This window comes from Colobus angolensis, unplaced genomic scaffold (assembly GCF_000951035.1).
Source record: "Colobus angolensis palliatus isolate OR3802 unplaced genomic scaffold, Cang.pa_1.0 Scaffold93, whole genome shotgun sequence".
NCBI lineage: Eukaryota > Metazoa > Chordata > Mammalia > Primates > Cercopithecidae > Colobus > Colobus angolensis.
The window spans coordinates 1,904,831-1,914,477 of record NW_012123265.1 but is presented as its reverse complement, the minus strand read 5'-3'; the positions used below and the strand labels follow the sequence as shown (position 1 = coordinate 1,914,477).

The 9,647-nt window shown below is 48.8% G+C and overlaps 2 protein-coding genes across 5 annotated transcripts in view; one reads left to right on the top strand and one right to left on the bottom strand.

The window, feature by feature from the left end:
* The window catches only part of DUS2 (dihydrouridine synthase 2), a 79,947-nt gene that overhangs the window by 23,552 nt on the left and 46,748 nt on the right, over positions 1-9,647 (top strand). For 2 of the 4 annotated variants that reach the window (XM_011932041.1, XM_011932038.1), the window contains exons 1-2: positions 2,064-2,472; positions 4,556-4,635. The exons of 1 other annotated variant lie outside the window; for it this stretch is intronic. The gene's annotated coding sequence lies outside the window, so the exon portion shown is untranslated. Of the gene's footprint in view, positions 1-2,063; positions 2,473-4,555; positions 4,636-9,647 lie in introns of those variants that run through there. One more of the 4 variants, XM_011932039.1, reaches the window with a different exon arrangement.
* Positions 415-2,993, bottom strand: DDX28 (DEAD (Asp-Glu-Ala-Asp) box polypeptide 28). Its single transcript, XM_011932037.1, has one exon. It carries the CDS (start codon positions 2,320-2,322, stop codon positions 682-684), a length of 1,641 nt encoding a protein of 546 aa, XP_011787427.1. The 5' UTR covers positions 2,323-2,993; the 3' UTR covers positions 415-681.

The following is a 9,647-nucleotide window of genomic DNA, read 5'->3' as shown; positions in this document are numbered from 1 at the left end:
GGTTAATTTTTGTATTTTTTTGGTATATATATATATTTAAAAAACGCTATATGGTTATCTTGCCAGTTTTGTAAAACAGTTTAATTATCTCTCCTCTTTCTCGGCCACCGAGTTGGGATAGAAGTACAAGCAAAACTTCTGTGTTAGTCTACCCTTTACTTTCCTGCCGGTACCTTCCAGAGAGATTTCGCCCAGATGCCCATTTGTCTTGGGCGCTGTTAGTGAAGAACTCTGTCTACTGCTGGTCACATTTCCTTTCCTTTCCCTGGGGGCTTAATGAATACCTTTTTGGGGACAGGAAATAAAAACTCAATGTTTATCAATTAAAACATCAACTGAAAGAGCCTTTGTCCTAGATGTGGCAGTCTGGGGTATGAATCCTCAGAAACTACTGAATTCCGCCCCGGTGCTAAATATTCTTAGGGGAGGCACATAAAAACATCATTTATTGTTAGAAATCATGACATGATACAAAGTCAAAACCCACTTGTGTCTTGTTAAAGACTACAGAGAGCCATGCTCAGCAGCTTCTTCTCCAATGCTGGCTAGCATCTTACCTTTCCAAGTCACATGGCAGTTCATCCCACCCTCAAGGAGCTGAGGGCAGCCCAGAGCCTCCCACTCACAAGTGTGGTCACCCACCCAAGATACTGGGAAAGATCCCTGTTCTAGCATCACATTTTAATCAGATTTGTCAAAATCAGGTTGCTGCGGCAAAGGCTCTTTCATCGAGGATACTAGTCCTGGAAGACTTCTCCTTCGGCGAGCCGCCAGCTCAATCTTCTGAACCAGGCTCACATCCCAGGGATGGGTCACAAAACTGATGACGGTGCCTGGAACCTCGCTCCCCACACGGCCCACTCTCCCTGCTCTGTGGATGTAATCTTGCAGCGTTGGGGGGAAATCATAATTGACAACCAGCTCCACACCAGTGCTGTCCAGGCCCCGAGAGGCTATGTCTGTGCAGAGAAGTATGTCTCGGGAGCTCTTCTGGAAGGACTGGAAGATTCCTGCCCTCATTAAGGCTGGCATTTGCCCCTGCAACCTTAGGTGTTGGATTTTGTGGTCATCCAGAATATATCCCAGCCAGTTCACAGTGCTGGAGCTATTACAGAACACCAGAACAGTTCCTGAGGGGCCAGTCCTTTCTGCTCTGTTATGATGCTTGAGAATGTGCACCAGCTCGGCTACCTTATCTGCTCCCTTCAGTCTCACAAATGTCTGTTTCACATGAGGCATGATACAGTGGAGCTTGGAGCTGGTGATGGTGGTGACAGCATCTGGGCTGGCGACTTTATTCAGCAACTGGCCTACACCTTCGGGAAATGTGGCTCCTACCAGCACTAACTGAGCTTTGGGATTGAAGCAGTCTTCCAAGTCAGCTGGGCCGTTTGCTATGTGGCTCTTCTCTAAGATGTAGTCCACCAGTTCCAGGAAGCTTTCATCCAGCAGTGTGTCAGCCTCATCCAACACCAAGAACGAGAGTTGCTCCAGACTAATCAGTCGACTTTTCAGGGCCTTCCACAGAGCCCCTGGAGTGGCCACTAGCACATCTGCTGAAGGTTGTCTGGACAGTTGCATCCTGATCCTACGCATGCCGTGGCCTCCCTCCAGGTCCCGCACCAGCAGGCCCAAGGAGCGGCCCAAGGGTTGGGCCACAGCCCGCACCTGTTGGGCCAGTTCTCGGGAAGGAACAAGGACTAGGCCTCGGGGAGCGGGGATACGAAGGGAGTCCAGGCTTGGATGGCCCACAAGCCGTTGAAATAGCGGCAGGAGGTAGCTGAGAGTCTTGCCACTGCCGGTTTCTGCGGCGCAAAGGACGTGGCGGCCGCGAAGTAGTTGGGGGATGGTGCCAGACTGCACGGTTGTGGGCTGAACGACTTCAGGCGCAACCTCCTGTAGTGCGTGCAGCACACGGGGCTCCAGGCCCAGGTCAGCAAAGTTGCCCTCGGACGAGAGCTTTTGCACAGCTGGCGCCTCCTGTTGCGCGCGCTCGATGGAGAAGTGGTCCCGACGCGCGCGTCGACTCTTCCAGCCTTGAGAGGCTAGCGGCGCGCTCTCCCAACGGCCCAGTGTGAGGCGCGCCGGCTGGTTGAACTCCGGCCGCCGCGCCGAGACCAGCAGCCGTCCAGGTCGAACCAGCACCGGCCTCGGGAGGTTCAGCCGCCTGCTCTGCCGTTGTTCCAACTGCCGCTGTAGAGCCACTGGAATGCGCACCACCGCCAGGGGTTCGTCGGGACTACGGACCGTGAGACCTCGTCGGGGCGCCAGGATCCACCGAGCCACGAGGGAAAAGAGCCTCACTGGCCGCGATAGAGCCATGTTTCCCTTAGTGCGGCAGAAGCGCACACAAGTGACGTCACGGACGCGCCGCGACCTCGCCTACGGTGGCTGACGAGGCTCAGTACATTGTGCGGAGCTGGAGCAGCGTGAGGAAGAAGGGAGGTTCTCTTTTAAGAGTTCAGCTGCGAGGTCTGTAGCTCGGAATGGGGGATGGCGACATCCAGACCCGGCCAGCCTTGGGGAAGGTTGCGTCGTGGAGGCAGGACTGGAGGCTGGCGATACCAGGCGGCAGTGGGGCCTTGACCCAATGGATCATGAGGGCGGAGGGCTTCTGGCGATTGGTTACCTGGTTCCTGGGATTCTCTTTAGTTGTTCCTTATTGCCCAGAGATAGCTTGTCCGGTGCTGGTCTCCAAGGTTGCAGCTGTTTTCCCAGATGTGTTCCCTGCGCAGGGTCTGGTAATCCGTTTTTATTGAGAGTTTGAATGAATGGTCAGGCCTAGGGGCCGAGACAGGGGTGTGAAATCGTAGATCTGTTCTCAACCCCTTCACCCTCTCTGTTTGAGAGCCCAGAGTGCAAGCTGATGGCTTTCAGCTGCTTCTCTCTCTCAAGTGGGAGGTGAGGTCTTCAGGCTTTATTTCAAGCTGGGTCATCTCTTCTTCACAGTTATTTTCCTTACTTTTCAGCCAAGATTCACTCTCTACTGCTTCGTCACCCATCCCAACTTCTCATCCTGAACCCACCCCTCTTGCAGCCCGCTCAGCTCCGCTGGTTTCCTCGTCAGAAACCTAAATTGCCTAAATAGTAGTAAGACGGGTGCTGCGACCCTGCGAAGTGAGCAGGTACGTGGCTTATCATGTAGCCCTGGTCAGGCAGAATATTTTACCTGAATTCAGATATTCGGGTTGTAAAAACAAGAACTATACGAGTCACCTTTTTTTTTTTTTGTCCTGAGACACAGTCTCGTTCTGTCACCCAGGCTGGAGTGCAGTGGCGCGATCTCGGCTCACTGCAACCTCCGCCTCCTGGGTTCAAGCGATTCTCCTGCCTCTGCCTCCCGAGTAGCAGAGACTACGGGCATGCACCACCCACGCCCGGCTAATTTTTTCTATTTTTAGTAGAGGCAGGGTTTCACCATGTTGGTCTCGCTGGTCTGGAACTCCTGGCCTCAAGTGATCTCCCCACCTCGGCCTCCCAAAGTGATGGGATTACAAGCGTGAGCCACCATGCCCAACAGACACTTCTTGAACAGATCTGGAAAATGGGTATCAGATATTTTCTGTAATCTGCAGATTACAGATTGTGTGCCTGGGGTGGGAGATAAGGTAAATGTTTATGGGTTAACTCTCTGGGAGGTTCGTAACATCTGGAGAAAGTGTTTTAGTTTCATCAAATACCACTGAAAAGATAAAAACTTTGCTTTTTTTGGAATAGTATGAGGAAAAACTTTTACAATTTTAAGTACACTCTACCCTTGTGCTACACAATTAGACTTTCTGGAGAGTTGCCAGATAAACCAGAGGAGTAGAGGCTTTTTTTCTCCACAAGAAAACATCTGGAAGTATGAAGAGAAAGTTTTGAGTAGTGATGGGTGAATGAACAGTCATTGGATAAGGTAGTGGTTCTAAAATAAGGGTGATTTTGCTCTTTCCCCCCTTTCCCTCCCACGATATTTGACAATGGCTGGAGACTCTTTTTTTTTGTTTTTTTGAGACAGTCTCACTCTGTTGCCGAGGCTGAAGTGCAGTGGTGCAGTCTTGGCTCACTGCAGCTGTCTGCCTTCTGGGTTCAAGGGATTCTCCTGCCTCAGCCATCTGAGTAGCTGGGATTACAGGCATGCGCTACCACGCCCAGATAACTTTTGTATTTTTAATAGAGACAGAGTTTCACTATGTTGGGCAGGCTGGTCTCAAACTCCTGACCTCATGATTTGCCCGCCTTAGTCTCCCAAAGTGCTGAGATTACAGGCGTGAGCCGCTGTGCCCGGCCGGATTCTATGCTACTTTTATGATTCTACAAATTCAGGGCTCCTCCTTATCCAAATAGTTCCTTGGGGCCAGGCTCACGCCTGTAATCCCAGCTACTCGGGAGGCTGAGGCAGGACAATCATTTGAACCCGGGAGGTGAAGGTTGTTGCGGTGAGCCGAGATCGCACCACTGCACTCCAGCCTGGGTGACAGGGCGAGACTCTGTCTCAAAAAAAAAAAAAAAATGTCCTTTGGATGTTTGTCCCAACAGGTTTCATCCATTTCCATGTGCCACTGTTTTTCAGATATCAAACAAAGAATTACTCTGTACAAAGCCAGAACAAATATATCAAAGTAATCCTGAAGTATCGGAACAAAATAATACGTATGTATGTGCATTTGGGTTTTTGGGTTTTGTTCAAATATCCAGGGTAGGGTAGCTGGTTAATATATAGTTGTTTTCTCATTATGCTTGAGTCCTTACAATATGATTACCTCAAAATTTCACAGGAGTTAGAGCTTGCCTAAGCCTGTCTGTGCCCATGGCCACTAATTTCTTCTTGTCACATCACTAGACACTACCTACCTTTTTTTTTTTTTGAGACAAAGTCACACTCTATCGCCCAGGCTGTAATGCAGTGGCACCATCTCAGCTCACTGCAAGCTCCACCTCCCGAGTTCACGCCATTCTGCTGCCTCAGCCTCCTGAGTAGCTGGGACTACAGGCGCCCGCCACCACGCCCAGCTAATTTTTTGTATTTTTGGTAGAGATGGGGTCTCACCGTGTTAGCCAGAATGGTCTTGATCTTCTGACCTCATGATCCGCCCACCTCGGCCTCCCAAAGTGCTGGGATTACAGGCGTGAGCCACCGCACCCGGCGACACTGCCTACCTTTTTTCCCCCTCACTCACGGTAGACACTGAGTAACTTCTAATTGTTTTCTTGAGATATTTTTATAAGTAGTGCTTTAGAAATAGGAAAAGTGTCCTTATTGTGAAAAAAATCTAAGCTCCTGGGATCAGGAGCTTGGTGTGTTCCTTGGGTCTCAGTTAATAATGGTATATTTATTCATTCATTCATTCAACAAATACTTCCTGGGCACCATGCATGTCCCAGGCACTGACTGTGAGCAAAACAGCCAAAATTCCTGCCCTTGTGGAGTTTACATTCTGATTTAATTGATTTGGAGTAAGGCCTAGACAGAGTCTTACTCTGTCACCCAGGCTAGACTTCAGTGGCACAATCTCGACTCACTGCAGCCTCTGCCTCTCAGGTTCAAGTGATTCTCCTGCCTCAGCCACCCCAGTAGCTGGGATTACAGGTGCGTGCTACCACACCCGGCTAATTCTGTATTTTTAGTAGAGACGAGGTTTTGCCATGTTGACCAGGCTGATCTCGAACTCCTGACCTCAGTTGATCCGCCTGCCTCGGCCTCCCAACATGCTGGGATTACAGATGTGAGCCACTGTGCCCGGCCTAGAAATTGGTATTTTAAAAAACCTCTCCAGATGTAACTAGGCTTGAGAATCACAGTTATAAATGAAGCACTTTGGGAATTGCAAGCATTACAACAATAAAAAGTGCTGTTAATATTCCTTTATTGTTCCTTCATTTTCCCACCTGTAGCAGGACTGTTGCACGGGTAATCATATTTTCAGTCATTGTCACTATAGTATGCCTGGATAAGAACTGTTTCCAAGGCTTTTCTAAAAACCCCAGTAGAGGACAGGAGTGGTAACTCACACCTGCAATCCCAGCACTTTGGGAGGCTCAGGCGGGCGGATCACTTGAGGTCAGGAGTTTGAGACCATCCTGGCCAACATGGTGAAACCCCATCTCTACTGAAAACACAAAAATTAGCTGGGCATGGTGGTTAATTTTTGTCCCAGCTAGTCGGGAGGCTGAGGCAGGAGAATTGCTCGAACCTGGGAGGTGGAGGTTACAGTGAGCCAAGATCACGCCACTGCACTCCAGCCTGGGCGACAGAATGAGACTCCATCTCAAAAAATATATATATAAATAAATAAATGAATAAAAACCCACTAGAAATCCCTTCATGTCTTTCATGAATCACCTGCTTTGCATGGCTTGCATGTTTTGCATGCATATATATATTTCTATGACAAGATTTATCAGTAGACTTTTTTTTTTTTTTTTTTTTTTTTGGAGACAGGGCCTTGCTCTGTCACCCAGGCTGGAGTACAGTTGCACAATCATGGCTCGCTGTTGCATCGAACTCCTGGACTCCAAATGATTCTCCTGCTTAAGCCTCCTGTAGTGGCTGGGACTGCAGGCACCTTCCATCACTCCTGGCTACTTAAAAAATATATATATATATTTTTTTGTAGAGATGGAGTCTTGCTATGTTGCGCAGGCAGGTCTCAAACTCCTGGCCTCAAGTGATCCTCCTGCCTTGGCCTCCCAAAGTGATGGGATAACAGGTGTGAGCCACCTTGCCTGGCATAGACATTTTTTAGGACTATCGTAATTCAGATAAAATGCTCTGGAAAGAATACTTGCCCAGTAATGGCATCTCCACCAATGAACTGAAGACAGCTCTGGCTTTGATCCTCTGGGGAACTCATGAACTTGTTATTTTATTTTATTTTATTTTATTTTTGAGACGGAGTCTCGTTCTGTCACCAGGCTGGAGTGCAGTGATGTGATCTCGGCTCATTGCAACCTCTGCCTCCCAGGTTCAAGTGATTCTCCTGCCTCAGCTTCCCGAGTAGCTGGGACTACAGGTGTGTGCTGCCACTCCCAGCTAATTTTTATATTTGTAGTAGAGACGGAGTTTCACTCATGTTGGCCAGGATGGTCTCGATTTCTTGACCTCGTGATCCGCCTGCCTTGGCTTCCCAAAGTACTAGGGATTACAGGTGTGAGCCACTGTGTCTGACCGTGAACTCTGTTTCTAAGCAACTTATATAAATCTCTCCCTTTCTGCTAATAAAAGCTTCCTTTTCCCCTTCTATCACTATATGTACTTGTGGCTTGCTGCATCCTGGATTATAATCCTTTTCTCCCATTCTCAAATAAACTCAACATGTTTAGAGATATTTTTCTTTAATGTCTTTTTTTTTTTTTTAAGGTTAACAGGATATGATGTCCCTGTAACTGAAGTTAAGGTTACTATTTTTAACTTTTTGAGATGGAGTCTCACTCTGTTGCCCAGGCTAGAGGGCAGTGGTGTGATCTCGGCTAACTGCAACCTCCGCCTCCCTGGTTCGAGTGATTCTTCTGCTTCAGCCTCCTGAGTTGCTGGGGTTACAGGTGCGCACCACCATGCCTGGCTAATTTTTTTATTTTTAGTAGAGACAGGGTTTCACCATGTTGGCCAGGCTGGTCTCGAATTCCTGATCTCAGGTGATTCTCCCGCCTTGGCCTCCCAAAGTGCTGGGATTACAGGCGTGAGCCACTGTGCCCGGCCAAGGTTACTGTCTAAGAAATTGGGAGTAATGGAGGAGACCAGCCCTTAAAAGGAATGGTAGAAGAGATTGGAAATAAGTGACTAAAGTGTGATGTGGGCGTGATCTCAGGGTGGGGTGAGTGGTTGTGACAGTAACTGGGAAAGGCATGGGGGCTGCCTAGTTTTTCTCAGAGGAGCTTCCTTAGAGGCAGGGTGTGTCAGGCACCTCTGACAGAGTGCCAGAGGAAGTTCCCAGACCAACCACCCTACAAGAGGCTGTCCTCGGCTACCACAGTAGTGGGTATTCAGTCATACCTTACAAAGCAGCCTCTAAAGGCCAGGTACGTGGCTCAGTGCTAGAAACCTGGCAGTGAACTAAGCAGCCACACTCCTGTTCTTGTAGAGCTTGTTGTCCTGGTGGTCTCCAGGAGGAGCTGGGCATTGAACAAGAAACGACAGCACTCAGTGTGGACACATAGAGTGTAACTGAGCTGCAGAGAAATGTAGGGTGTTGGGAAAGCATGGGACCAGGGACCTGAATTTTATTTTCTACAGGGACACATCTCCACAAAGGGGGCATTCAAGGGTAAGGGGACCTTAGTATGGGCATGCATGACCGAGTTGGGGAGATGGGGAGAGTATTCCAGACAGAACTGCAAGTGGGCAGGCCCCAGGGCAGCAGACAGTTTGGTATGGGAGACTTTAAAGGAAGGCCAGGGTGGCCGGGCACAGTGGCTCACACCTGTAATCCTAGCTCTTTGGGAGGCCAAAGTGGGCGGATCACCTGAGGTGGGCGTGGTCATGGGTACCTGTAATCCCAGCTACTCGGGAGGCTGAGGCAGGAGGCTGAACCCAGAAGGTGGAGGTTGCAGTGAGCTGAGATTGTGCCACTGCACTCCAGCCTGGGCAACAGAGTGAGACTCCATTTCAAAAAAAAAAAAAGGGAATGCCAGGGTGGCCAGGGCAGAGAGGGAGGGTGAGAGAGACACAGGTGAGGGTGAGGCTGGAGAGGTGGGTAGGGACTGATCATGCAGGGCCTTGTGGGCCATTATAAAGGTTTAGGATTTTTCCTAAAGTCAGTGGGAAGCCATTGAAAGGTATAAATGGGGGGAGTGATATTATCAGAGTTGCCTTTTTAGGATCCCATGCTGGCTATTGTAAATAGATTGGATAGGAAGGGGCAAGTGTAGATTTTTGGAGATCCATTTGGGGGCTATGCTGAAGTCCTGGCAGCAGATGAGCAGAGGGTTTTTGGCGTGCAGTTGTGGCCATTGGGATGTAGTAAAGCGTGTGGGTTAGAGTTATATTTTGAAGGTTATTTGAATAGGAGTTAGTGATGGATTGAATGTGGGGAATGTGGGTTAAGGATGAGTAATTGGGAGACTGGAGATGCTATTAATGAAAGGGGAAAGATTTTCTTTCCACTTATTGGACTGGTTAACACATTCTCTTCCTTTAGTCCTTGGATCAGAGATTATTTCTTTTTAAAATTATTTTTATTTAAAAATAAAAAAAATTTTTTTTTTAAGACAGAGTCTTGCTCTGTCACCCAGGCTGGAGTGCAGTGGTGTGATCATGGCTCACTGTAGCCTCAACCTCCTAGGCCCAAGCGATACTCTGACTTCATCCTCCCAAGTAGCTGAGACTACAGGTGCTATTTTTTTTTTTGTTTGTTTGTTTTTTTCAGATAGAGTCTTGCTTTGTTGCCTAGGCTGGAGTGCAGTGGCGTGATCTCAGCTCGCCACAACTTCTGTCTCCTGGGTTCAAGTGATTCTCTTGCCTCAGCCTCCTGAATAGCTGGGATTACAGGTGCGTGCCACCACGCCTGGCTAATTTTTGTATTTTTAGTAGAGATGGGGTTTCACCGTATTGTCTAGGCTGGTCTTGAATTCCTGACCTCAAGTGATCCACCCGCCTTGGCCTCCCAAAACGTTAGGATTACAGACATGAGCCACCATGCTCAGCCCAATTTTTGTATTTTTTTTTT